The following is a 14,399-nucleotide window of genomic DNA, read 5'->3' on the forward strand; positions in this document are numbered from 1 at the left end:
CTTAGTTAAAGCGAAATAGAAACTCTCTAGAGCTGCAAGTAGTCCATCATTTTTAAGGATTGAGAGCACGATTTTAATATTAACTTCCAATAAGATAAAGTTGCTTAGTTAAGGCGAAATAAAAACTCCCTAGAGCTGCAAGTAGTCCATCATTTTTAAGGATTGAGAGCACGATTTTAATATTAACTTCCAATAAGAGCAAGCTGCTTAGTTAGAGCGAAATTGAAACTCTCTAGAGCTGCAAGTAGTTCATCATTATTAAGGATTGAGAGCACGATTTTAATATTAACTTCCAATAAGATAAAGTTGCTTAGCTAAAGCGAAATTGAAACTCTCTAGAGCTGCAATTAGTCCAACATTTTTAAGGATTGAGAGCACGATTTTAATATTAACTTCCAATAAGATAAAGCTGCTTAGTTAAAGCGAAACGAAAATTTAACCTGGTAAAATTAACGAGTATATTTAATTAAATATACTTTAATGACATCATTATTTATGAAAAATGATAATGCATATTGTATTTCATAGTAATAGTTTCGTTTCAATAGAAGCAGTTGTTATTATAATAAGTATCACATAAAGTTGTTGGCTGTGCCTTGGTTTTTAAAGTACGTTAATTATATGAAATTATTCTAAACTTAGAAGCACACATGAAAATATTTAAATTAACCTCAACCTACTAAATCCTTAAGATGGTTATTCGTTTAAAGATGACCAATTTAATAATAAGTGAACAAAGTTAGTTAATTATCAAATACTTTATGTCATAAGACTTCTAATGTTCACATTCTCGCGAGGTTAATCACTTTTGAGTGTTATTATTCTTGTAATTTCTCAATCTAAAAACCATTATAAAGACGAGTTTTAATCATAGACATACATCCACCCAAAACCAGTTTACTTTCAACCCTCTGCTGTCAATAACATTATCTGTGTCGGATCCTTTTGGGAAGAAAGGTATGTTGCGCTTTTGATAAAATCAGGTATTCTCAGAAACATTTATAGAAAAATAACGGATCCTTTTGGGAAGAAAGGTATGTTGCGCTTTTGATAAAATCAGGTATTCTCAGAAACATTATAGAAAAATAACGGATCCTTTTGGGAAGAAAGGTATGTTGCGCTTTTGATAAAATCAGGTATTCTCAGAAACATTATAGAAAAATAACGGATCCTTTTGGGAAGAAAGGTATGTTGCGCTTTTGATAAAATCAGGTATTCTCAGAAACATCATAGAAAAATAAGTCAAGTAATATTTAGTATTGTATTCCAGGTAACCTCAATTTGATTATATATATATATATGTATATTAATATTTTTTGCTTGACACACTAATTATTATAACCATACTTTTCCATCCTTGAGAATATTTGTTTTAAAATCCCTTTGTCATCCCTTGAACTTCTGATAAAACAATGACAACAAAACAGGGAATTTTAAAACGAGAATAACTTTGTTTCATTAGATGTAATCATATGGATTTATTTGAGCCGTCTTTTGTGTAATATTTTGTTGCTGTTAGCATTATGAAAACTACTTGGAGAAACATAACTCCATTGTTATTGGAAAACTGGACAAAAGTAGTAAAAGACAATGAGATTTGAATTTTATATATCTTGGCTTTGTTCCATTGTCTATTTTAATGTGCAATTATTGCACAGATTGTGTCGTTACGGAACTCATTTGTGCAGTGATAACATTTTATGACGGGACAGTGCTTAAGAAAAAAAATGTTTTAATACTGTTCAGTGCATATAAATGAGTTTATATCGAATATATAAAGTTTGTTTGGTGTTAAACATAAAGCTACACAATGTGTTACCTGTGCTGTGCCCAGCACAGGTATAGAAACTCGGTTTTTAGCGTTATAAGTCTTCAGACTTACCGCTGAACCAATAAAGGGAGGGGCAGTATTAAAAACAAATCACAAAAATTCCTAGAATTGCTTGTAGAGTTCAAAAATGGATAAAAAATGATTGACGCTTAGTCACTTGAAACTATTATAAAATTTCATAAAAAAATATATATATATATAAAAAAAAAACTTTCCCCACCCCTTTTTCCACCGACTGGGTCATCATTGTACGTACAGTGATAAATGTTTCCTTAGAATATTCAATACTTTAGCCAGGGTCATCATGGTGTGTGTACAGTGATAAATGTTTCCTTAGAATATTCAATACTTTAGCCAGGGTCATCATGGTGTGTGTACAGTGATAAATGTTTCCTTAGAATATTCAATACTTTAGCCAGGGTCATCATGGTGTGTGTACAGTGATAAATGTTTCCTTAGAATATTCAATACTTTAGCCAGGGTCATCATGGTGTGTGCGTGTACAGTGATAAATGTTTTCTTAGAATATTCAGTACTTTAGCCAGGGTCATCATGGTGTGTTCGTGTACAGTGATAAATGTTTCCTTAGAATATTCAGTACTTTAGCCAGGGTCATCATGGTGTGTGTACAGTGATAAATGTTTCCTTAGAATAGCCAATGCTTTAGCCAATAAAATCATAATTTGAAGAGTATTCGAGAAGGTAGAGATCGAGTGTGGATGTAGAAGAGACAAAATTAACAGTTGTTGATCTATTTCATGTCTGTTTTAAACATCCAACAAATGACAATAACAACGGCTGACTTACAACAAACACGTTTTCTTCCTGTTCTCTATGTAGACATAATAAACAACTGTTTATCAGATATGATTTAAACATTCAACAAAACATAATGACACCATTTAACTTATAACACCACTTTTTCAGTGGCGATTTTATGTAGATAATCATCTTATTTTTTTACTCTTTTTCATAACGGAGAAATGTTTTATTGAGCTATCTATCTAGATTTACTGCTCTGTTGCTTTTTTCCCTTTTAATGACAGAGTGTTGCATATGAAAAATATTATAATTGTTCAGTTAGGATAACAAATGCCATATCATATCATACCACAATTTCTAGCTATGCCTGTTCAGCCAAATCGATAATACGGGTGTTATCTGAATGAGCTTTATATGGCATTAGGTATAGGAAACAACTTGGTTTAGGTTTTGTTTTTTAACACACGCCTTTGTATTTTTTCAAAGAAGAAGAAGTTTTGAGAATACGTAACTTACAGCGAGAGTTGGTACTCAAGGTTTTGTTTGCAGTGGTAAAGTTCGGAATACAAAACATTTTGTTCGTATTGATTAACAAATCCCATAGTATGATCAGCTGGGCTGATGAAAGCTGATAACAGCTTGAAACTGCAGTACTTAGTTGATCCTAAGTAATATGGAATTTTTTTCCTATTATGAATATATATATATATATATATATATGTTTCATATTTTAAACAAGCACTTTTATTTACAGTCTTCGATGTGCTGAGCTTAGAAAACTTTTACTGAATATATTCAATAAATCTTTTCTTTGTTTTTGTTTTTCGATCCTGTTTTAACCAGCTAAACAAACTTTCATGGCAAAATTCAACAAAGGCCACTTTCTGTTGCTACCGATGCCAGAAACAAATGGGAGAGAAGGTAATCATTCTGGCGTCTCCGATCTTACAATTACGAGCATTGCATGTTAAACATGAGAGAGTTTTAATACACATAATCGCCTGATATTTCGTCTTTTTCGAGCCTGCTTTAAACAACTAACCAAACTATCATGGTAAAAATCAACAGCCATTTTCTGTTCATGATGTTAGAAAAAAAACAAGTGAGAAAGAAATCTTTAATTTTCTGATCTTACAAATTATGAGCAATAAATATTTAATTTAAATGTATTAAAAGCCAGATATAAGATACGCCTGACAGAAAGTTCAAGAAGGTGGAATAGCTGAGATATTAAGCTGTCTCGGTTGCTATAACTTTGTCCGTTACGAGCACATAGGTGGTGTACACCACGAGGAATTGGATCGACCCCTCATTTACAGCAGACGTGAGTCATTTTGCTGACGCGTACTTGGCAATGAAGAGCCTCCCCCCCCCCACCTCCCCTTTCCCCATCATGCGCGTGGATCACGCACTTTATTACTACTGTCTGAAAATTCTCTTATGACTACCAACGCCATTAAGAGCACGGATTATCTTGTAATTTCTTTCTTGTGTTCAATAAATCGTTTTGTGCTTATTTTTATTCCGCATTTGTTTTCGTACCTCGTAGAATAGCTCACTATCCAGGAATATCTAACCATGGTGTATAGTTTGTATATTAACCTTTTATCTTGCATGAAATAAATATTTTGGAGTAGATCAAAGCGGATCACGTAATGACCTTTATACGAACTTGTTTCGTTATGCAGTTTTAACTACTATATAAGCATGCGATGAATAAAAAGATATCACAGCACAAGTTGAATATAAAGTAGCACCAACAATAATATCGAGGCGGTTTGAAAGGGTCTCTCACTGCATAATAACTATTGAGTGTATATGAATACTCTCTTTTCAAATGTGTTACGTTTACTTTGAAATCATGTAGGCATCTACAAACAAGATAAACAGAATGGAATCCGCCGGGTGATTTGCTCGTCAACGAAAATACAAATCAAACAACTATACTAAAAAAAAAAAAAGTGCGTTATCCCAGGAGAAAAAATGTATTGTATGACACATCATCGTAGGTAGTTCAAAATAAAACTTTGCAAAGTGCATTGAAATTTTTATAAGATGAATTCAGACTGCAAAATAAATCACTTAAGATTATGGAAAAGTCGTTTCCCTCTGTTTTGTATCCTGGTGGCTTAGAGGCAAGCTTGAGAGCTTTTAAAGCTGAAATTTGAGGTTTAATCCTCGTGGTGGAAACACCACATCTAGCTCATTATGTATTATTGCGACCCCCCCCCCCCCAGTTTGACTTGTAAATTTGCCTCTCACCAGTGGCTCAGCGGTAAACTTGGAGGCTTACAACTCTAAAAATGTGGGGCTCGATACCTGTGGTGGATACAACGCACATAGCCAATTGTGTAGCTTTGCGATTAAATTCAAACAAACTTGTAAACTAGAAACTTCTCTCCTAACAATAAAATTGTATATTTAAAGTTTGTTTGTTAATTGTTAAGCGATAAGTTTATAAAATTTTTACACCTTAAAGATAGCAAAAACAATACATTAACAGAGATTTTGATCAACCAAAATAAATAAAAATTAATATTCTACTTGGCTTTTCTCTTATATTTATTGCGTTTCTACAAGACAATTGTTAATACTTTTAAACTAAAATATTATTATTTTTGTATCACGACAATGGTAAAACATGAGTATGAACAGATTAATCATAGAATTACCAATGGGGATCCCATCAGGTTTTAAATAATTATTTCTAAACTATTTATGTCCTAAATTATTTGTGGGTCCTGACTTTGTTGATTACGGAGTCTCTAATAACATATGAAGCACAAAAAACAATTTTAACAAAATACCCTCAATACTGCAATTTGTTGCTGCTGGAATCCGCTATGCGATTTACCTCAAATTTGTTTCTTCTTTGACCAAAATAAAATTACTCAAAATGATGCATACCAGTAGTAAAAGGCTTAAAAAAAGTCAAGCAATTTGAAAGCTAAACTTGTTTTTTTTTTAAATAACAAACGCCCAATGAACATAAAATGGCCAACATCGTTTGAAATTGGAGTCAAATTGGAGTGGGAGGTTCTTAAAAAAAATCATTATAGAGGTTTATTGCGCTGAAAATGATTTAGCTTCTGAATGCAACTCAAAGAAATTTGAAGCTATTTGTTTGTTTCATAATTTACAAACAATTCACGGGCTACAATTTACCACTATGTTAAAATAAATTTAAAATGACACAAAATATTTAGTTACATAAATTCTCTGTATTCGATGCCGAAACGGATTTTTCCCACAACATTTTGAGGACTAGGTAGCTATGTTATTTAGTTTTCGAATTTTTCTTTGTCGTATTCAATTTTTCCAGGTAGCTACCCATCGCTTACCATATTTGTGATTCATTCATTATGCATACTTACGTTAATCATTGCAACCGCTATTATTGAGCGGTATTGATCGTGTGGCTACTAAATACAATATTTGTTTGAGTCTATATTCTGGTTATGTTGTTATCACTAAAGAATGGATAGTCTCTGTTCGATATGTCAAAGGATCTATTTTATGTCTGGCAGGGACTAAAACTGCGTCTTCAGATAAAATGCTGGTAATAATACATTACTAAACATCCAATAAGATACCAATAAGAATTTATATATATATATTATATTGTCTTTATTTAAGCACTATATTGCATATTCTGCATTTGAGGAGTCGGGCGTGGAATGGTGGTTAACATGCTCTGACTTTGAATCCGAAAATTCACGGTCTGACATGGTCAGGTGGTTATGGCACTCGACTCGCAATCTGCGGATCGCGGGTTTGTATCCTCGTCTCACCAAACATGCTCGCCTTTAAGCCGGGAGGGCGTTACAATGTGACGGGCAATCCCACTATTCGTTGGTAAAAAGAGTAGCCCAAGAGTTGGCGGTGGATGGTGATGACTAGCTTCCTTCCCTCTAGTCTTATACTGCTAAATTAGGGACGGCTAGCGCAGATAGCCCTCGTGTAGCTTTGCGCGAAATTCATAACAAACCAAACCAAACCTTTTAAAGCATTTTGTGTTGTAAGGGACCTCAGTATTTAAGTGAAGTTACAAAAACTATTTGGATCTCACCAAAACTATAGTGTTACTAACTATGAAAAGTGAAAAGACCCTTTATTTAGTGCTGTTTACAAAATTAAACTCGTTTCACTTATGTATTCTGCTTAATCTTCGTAATGGAACGTTGTAAAAAAATACAGATAATATCACTCATAATGAATTAATAAGGAACCTCAACAACTAGTTTATGAAAACATGGAACTAAGACTAGATCCTGACATTTACAGAACTCAAAACTAATCGATAATTGTTCAACACCCAAACTTGCACGTGCCAAAAATCGATGTTAAACCAGCGAAGAAATAAAGCGTTTTTAGACGAGGAAGTACCACAGCAGTATATCACGACCTACAGATGGTAGTAAAAACATACTTATTGTTTTTTTTTTATCATTTACTTTATAAAAAAAAGAACATTCCGCTAGTTTATCAAACATGAAATATATTATTGCATTCTTACAAAAAACAAACAAAAAGGTATTTAGAAAACAGACTTGGAGAAACTGTCCATAATTTCTGAATCAATATAATAAATAAATTCTTGAAGTAGTTTAGTCAAATGTGATTTATACGTTAACGTCAGTAAAGGTAGACTGATGATTTACGATCACATACAGCAAGAACATTTATCTTCCTTTCACATGTAAATGCCCCCCAGTGGCACAGCGGTATGTCTGCGGACTTACAACGCTAGAATCCGGGTTTCGATACCCGTGGTGGGTAGAGCACAGATAGCCCATTGTGTAGTTTTGTGCTTAATTACAAACAAACAATCACATGTAAATTTTGTTTTGCTGTAATCACTCCTAAGTATACCTTCACCAATGCCGGCTGATATGAAATTGACACATAGGTTTGTGACGAAACAGTAGTTTCGTTCTTGGGGCACAACAGCAAATTTCTTGTTGCAATTTACCCAAAGATATTATTTCTCTTCTATATGTAACGTTACCTAAATGTAGTCCCCTAGTGGTACAGCGGTAAGTCTGTAGAGTTATAATGCTAGAAACCGGGTTTTGTTACCTGTGATGGGCAAAGAAAAGATAGCCTATTGTGTAATTTTGTGTTTAACACCAAACAAACGAAAATCCTTAGTGTAACCAAGTTATGAGCGTTTCTTAAAGACAAATTCATGATATCAAATGTCATGTTCATCTCCTGAAGAGTGCTCTAAAACATATAATGCAAATTTTGACGATTGTTTATGCTATATAAATAACACTGCTATGGTTTTATTGTCGTGAAATTTTTATATGTACAGTAATTCATGTATGATAAATCCGTAAATGATAACTATTTTTCTCCATCATGTACAGATTTTTCGCAAAACGTCATAACGCAATGCATAAAATAAAGACTACAACACCTGGTTTGGAGACTAAAAGACGTAGATTTCACACACACAAAAATCAGGATGAACGAGGATGCATATTCGTTTGACATCAATGTTCATCCCTTTTCTTTAGTTTGTTTGCATTTTAATAATAATAAACATGATAATAAAAAATGTTTATTGTGGTAAAGGAAATAATAATTTGTAAAAAACCCTTAAATGATAGAAAAAAAATTAATATTATTTTCGAAATCTGCGTATGAAGTTTAAATTCATACGCCTGTGGTCCCCCGGTGGGACAGCGGTAAGTCTTCAGATTTACAATGCTAAAATCAGGGGTTTGATTCCCTCGGTGGACACAGCAAATAGCCCGATGTGGCTTTGCTATAACAAAAACCAAAACTAAAAAAAAAAACACACACACACACACACACACCTGTGGAAATTATTTTTGTTTTTTTTTGAGTTATGATGAATATGAAATTAAGAATATTGATATTGAACATAAATTGATTTTTTAAAAATTAGGAATAGAAACATTCGTATTTTTTATACTTGGATAAAATTTCACTGTTGAAAAAGGGGGCACAAAAATGAAATTGTCCATGGCCCCAATGTGGTATTTAACTGACACTATTTAATACCATTGTCAGGATTGACGTGTTATAAAAGTGCTCTAGCATTATTTCCAGAAACCAATGAAATGCACTTCCGTGGTTCTTTTTTACATGTACCCAAAAGATTTCAATCATCGTTTCACGGTTCGATCAACAGACTCTTCCAAATAGCCACCTTTATTTTATAACCACTCCTGTATATGTGATTTACTGAGACAATCGGGTAGATGCATATCGTAGAAAACAGTGCCTGGTCATCGCAGAATGAAAGTGTAACGGAAAGCTGAAATTAAATAAAATATCCTAAAACATAATAGTTAATGGAACTTGCACTGAACAGTCTGCTTAGACACGAAACGATCTTGTCAGTAAATTTTACCAAGAGAAACCCATAGATGAACACTATATTCTAAAGTTTGTACGAAGTAGTATCCTATAATAATAACCGTGGATTGTTTGTGTTTGGAAGATCCTGAATCCACAATGTTGTTGACCCCGACCTCTGGATGGACTTTAGCAACATTGCTTTAGGCAAGTAAGTTTAGTGAGTATAAAAAGTATGATGTTGAGTAAACTAAATGGAAAACATAAGAAGTGGTGGAAATGATGCACATTTACTTACACACATACATCCATTTATCTTTGTTGTAATGAAGCTGGTTGCTAACTTAAATTTGAGTAACAACATACTAGAACTAGAAAACTTTTATTATTTTTTGCTTGTGATTTCTTTAAAATCTGATATGGTAACATTATATGATGACTTTTAGGTTTAGACAAAGATTTGCTAATTTCAAATCATCAGAACGTGCTTCTAAACCATTTGACATGTTGAGATTTTCGTTTTCAACCAATGTCAATTCTTTCAGACTAAAATATAAAGTATCAAAGAACCTAGAATTCGAAAGGAGACATTGTCAAAAAATATGTACAGTGGAAGCCCCAGCCCACGTGGCCAGACTGCTAACTATGAGGAAATCCATAAGCCTGGAGAAAACATTCTTGAACCAATTCAGGCTGATGATGAATCAGAGTCGACAGATGATGATAAGGTGTACGAAATAAATTTAAACATTATTCCAGTTTTTATACTAGAAGTCCTTGTACTTGGAGGTATAACTGCTTTGGCCTATTTTCTCAGGTAAGTGCTTTGGCAGTTTTTTTTTAATTTTTAACAGTGTAGTCTTTCGCCTTAGAAAATTGCATAAGCCTTAGATTTCATACCTATCCTTGTTTTACATATGTGACAGGGCGTTTTAAGCGTTTCGCCTTCTCATGAGCCTAGAAATATACATAGCAAGTTTCTCAGTTAAAATGCTTAAAACCTCTTTTGTCTTTAAAAAAAGAATAATCAGGTTTTTGGAACCTCCTTTTATGTTATTTTATTTTGCATAAAAACTATAATAAAAAGTTTATACCAACGTTTTAGGCCATTTATCTGTGTCTATAGTAATTCAATAGTATATCTAATCTTATTAAGCTACACAAAGGGCTATATGTGCGTAGCCCATCACTGATATCGAACCCTAATTTTTAGCGTAGTAAGCCTGCTGACGTACACTGAGCCAGGGAGCTTAAATGTGTCGTATTGCTTTTAAAAATATTGATATGACATATTTTATATTTTCCAGGCGGCAATTCTATTTCTAACTTCTAAGTGATTTATATTGACTATTAATAAATTATTTTCATGAAAAATCTGAGTCAATACTATCCACTGCGATACAAGTTCTAACAATCTATAAGGGAAATAGTTCTTAAATGTTTTTTTTAAATATTGTTGTAAAACCAAAAAAAAAAACATTTTTATGATGTATTTGACTTTTAGCTAAATAACTGGCTACAGTGTTTGCTTTATAACTCGTATACATTTATTTTTCTCACCTATGAATGATTAATCTTTCTCAATTTGCCATATGTAAAAAAAATCAGTTCAAGTTCGTTTTATAAATATATAAGTTTAATAATTATTTACAATGCTTTTAGATATACTAGTGTATTATTTTCTCTGACTCATGAATATGTCTTAAGAAAATAAATAAGTTCGTGAAATGTTTTTTATTTCGAAGATCATTATACAACTGTTTTAGAAATGCAGATAGCGCGAAAATATTTGAAATCAACAAATTTTTAAAAAAGAGTTTTCAAAATAGGACTTTAATAAAAGTATTATCATATATATGATATCTTCCACATGTCGCTAGCAAACACTATCATATATACATCATTAAATTTTCCGATTGGCTACAGTAAAAGCCAATTTTCCGTAAAAATGATATGATAGGCTCCAAAGAACAACAAGTTGTCCGATATAAAATATATAACGGAGTAAATCTAAATTCTCTGACTCTGACTGCGTTCAAGAATGAAAGAGACTGGGCATAATCTGAGACACAATCAAATAATCTTTGTTTAGACTCACAAATACAATCAAAATAATGTGTCTATGGACAAAGGACGGTTACTTTATTGTAAAGAGGGAGTTCTCTATTCATCTTTTGAGAATCTTGTAAAATTTTTAGATCTCTAAAAAATGTTTCAGTCCAAAAAAATATATCATAGACGAAACAGCAATCATGGTTCTCCAAACTCATATGTACTACCTATGGGACTGTTGATCATTCCCAATGAAATATAAGGGAGACATCACCCGACCTGCCAGTGGAAAAGGTCACTGTCTACTTTCACACATAGTACACACAACTTTGCTGGAACCTTGCCCAAGGCAATATAAATATGATACCTTAGGGAAATGACCCTAAACAATAGGTATCTAGAGCGAAAGGAATTTAGTGACATTCTTAATCGACGTTCTTTGTTAAAACTGAGAATAACAGAATAAATAAGTTTTGAAAAATTCTATATTAAAACAGGTTGTAGAAAACATAGTGTATACTCGCATACAAAAATGTGTACAGAAATGTACTTATTTTCCTTACAGATTTGAATCATCATTCCCGGTTCTTCTTCGTGGATTTGTTTGCAATGATGAAGCCATTGTTTATCCAAAGAGTGTACTTTCACAGAATTCGACTGTAACTTTAGAGATTTCTCCTACTTTTTTGTATGCTGTTTCTTTAGCTTTGCCTGTGACATTGGTAAGTAAAATTTGTACCAAGCCAGAAAAATGGATAATTAGTATGTTTTCTTATGAAAATGAATGTTTTGGTGTCTTCTGTGTGTGTAATATTTGGCTAATGCTTGATTTGGCATGGTTTGACAGTACAGCTAAAAATATCACCCAACCACCACCCATAATTAAATTGTGTATATATATAATGGAGATTACTATAGAGCTTTATTATTTTTACCAGTACTAAAATAATACCAGGATTGTTATTTAACATTTTTAAAGGATAACCATCATGCGAAAAACTCACTGAAGATGGTGGAGCTATGTGTGGTTAAGCTTCGGATGTCATGTGCATGAGTATTTAAAACTCACTCTTTAAATAATCATTAATTGTTTATCTGTTGTTTTCCTACTGCAGTTATCATTTCTTGTTTTTAGTGACGGGATTGTAATATTTACAGCTGATACAATTTTTATTAAACTTAGTTTGTGCGCGACTTTGTTAAAAGGTGGACCTCTCTTCTTCAGGGGCAAACAGGGAATGGTGGTGTATGTCATCTTGTTTTGTTTATGCGTTTTTTTTTATTATGTTCATAATAATATCATTAAATGCCGCTTGTAAGTAAAGAGTACACATGTACACTTGATTTAAATAACGCTGTAGAATGGTGAGTTTTGTAACTTCTCTTTAACATCAATATTATTTATGGATATTTCAAACTAGCTTACAGTATATGTTTGCTCACTATCGTTTGTCATTTCAATGGTAGAAAAACTCCCATTTAACACTGGTTAAAATAAGGTTATGTTAAAATTAATCAGCCTCATCAGCTTATTTTAGAATGTCTCGATCATAAGTTTTTCTCTAGAACAAAGTTGTTCAACTCTGAGTGTCACGCATTATTCTGAGTGCTGTTTTAACAGTCGGGCACTAGTTATGAATAGATAATACATCATGGCTTTTCTCAGGGTTATTGCCATTAAACAACACAGTAACATGTAACAAAATTAAGTAGCTAAGCCTCAAATTCAATGTATGTGTGTGTGTGTGCTTGTTATAGCAAAGCCACATCGGGCTATCTGTTGTGTTCACCTTTGATAGTCAGTTTTCAGGCAAACAAAAGTAGCGCAAGAGTTAGTGGTGGATGTTGTTGATCAGCTGCCTTATCTTTGTGTATCTTTACGCGAAAACTCTAAACATACACACACATATATGTATATATGTATGTATGTAAAGAGTAGCTATTTATTGACCTCTTGTGATTCAGCGGTAATTCAGACTTATAATGCTGAAAACCAGATTTCTATATATGTGGTAGGCACAGCACAGATAGTCCATTGTGAGGCTTTGTTCTTAACAGCAAACAAACAAACAAACAAATAAAAGCTATTTATTTATAATTTTTATCCGATGGATGGCGAGCCGATGTGGTCTTCGGGCCGTCAGTTGTACAACCCAGGCTTAGGTTTGTATATTTGCTTCGGATATACGCACAACAGTACACAAGGGATATCTACCCCTAGCCGTCCATAGCTTTGAACTAGAGTAGTGGGAAGGCAGCTAGTCAGCAACATTCACCACTAAGACTTGAGCTACGCTAATCGAATGGCGGGATGTGACTGTCACTCCTATACCCTGCCCACGGCCCCAAAGTACGGAGCGCGATTTAGCTGTAAGGGGATGTGAACCATCGGACTTTCAGTTCGGAACGCTAACCGCTAATCCCCAGCTTCACGAGAATGAAACATCGTCCCAAACAAAGTTTTAAACAGTTGAGGAAGTCATGAAAAAAAAAAAAAAATCAGGGCAATATTTACTATATCTTTAACAAATATTTTGAATTACAGTTCAATGGATTTGATATACATAACCTGATGTAGTGTTACTTATCTTTACCGTAATGCGGCACGTTAAATAAGTATTTGTTAATTTATCGAAATAAATTGTTCTTTAATAATTGATTTTTTTTTGTCCTTGTTGATAAACACAGTTGCTTCTGGGAGAGCTAGGCTACTTCATCTTCTCCAGCAAGGCACGTAAGGTTATTCGACCAGGCTGTGTGGGATGTAAAATGCACATGGTTTTTCGAAGACTCATTCGATTCACTGGTAAGATCTTAATTGCTATGTTGCTTAGAATAGAACTCCGCTTGTTTTGATTTCTGTCTCTCCTAATTTCATGTGTGTGTGTGTGTTTATATACTAATCAATCATTAATTTCGTGAATGGGCCGGGCGTGGCCTTCAGGTTAGCGTACCGGACTGTGAATTCGAGATTCCACGGTTCGCATCTCGTTACAGTAAACTTACGCTTCGTACTTTCTGGGTGAGTTATAGGGGTGACGGTCAAATCCCACTATTCGATTAGAGTAGTCCAAGAGTTGACGGACAGATTTACGGACGAATAACGAAGATAACCCTTTCGTAGCTCGCGCGAATATCCGAAACAAAACAACAAAATAACTTTCGTGAACTGGATTTGATCAACCATGTTTGAACAGGTTTAATATTTTATGCTTTCATAAAAGGAGCCAAACAGTTCTTTCCAATTTTGAACTGGATCTGATCAACCATGTTTGAACAGGTTTAAGATTTTATTCTTTCATAAAAGGAGCCAAACAGTTCTTTCCAATTTTGAACTGGATTTGATCAACCATGTTTGAACAGGTTTAAGATTTTATCTTTCATAAAAGGAGCCAAACAGTTCTTTCCAATTTGAACTGGAATT

At 33.4% G+C, this 14,399-nt stretch overlaps 1 protein-coding gene across 1 annotated transcript in view; it reads left to right on the forward strand.

The window, feature by feature from the left end:
- The window catches only part of LOC106461572 (phospholipid phosphatase-related protein type 1-like), a 34,391-nt gene that overhangs the window by 8,463 nt on the left and 11,529 nt on the right, over window positions 1-14,399 (forward strand). The window contains exons 2-4 of the mRNA XM_013921409.2: window positions 9,469-9,740; window positions 11,541-11,697; window positions 13,664-13,781. Of these exons, the coding sequence (XP_013776863.1) occupies window positions 9,526-9,740; window positions 11,541-11,697; window positions 13,664-13,781 (490 nt within the window). The 5' untranslated portion in view covers window positions 9,469-9,525. The remainder of the gene's footprint in view (window positions 1-9,468; window positions 9,741-11,540; window positions 11,698-13,663; window positions 13,782-14,399) is intronic.

Source organism: Limulus polyphemus, unplaced genomic scaffold (assembly GCF_000517525.1).
Source record: "Limulus polyphemus unplaced genomic scaffold, Limulus_polyphemus-2.1.2 Scaffold989, whole genome shotgun sequence".
In the NCBI taxonomy this organism is placed as follows: Eukaryota; Metazoa; Arthropoda; class Merostomata; order Xiphosura; family Limulidae; genus Limulus; species Limulus polyphemus.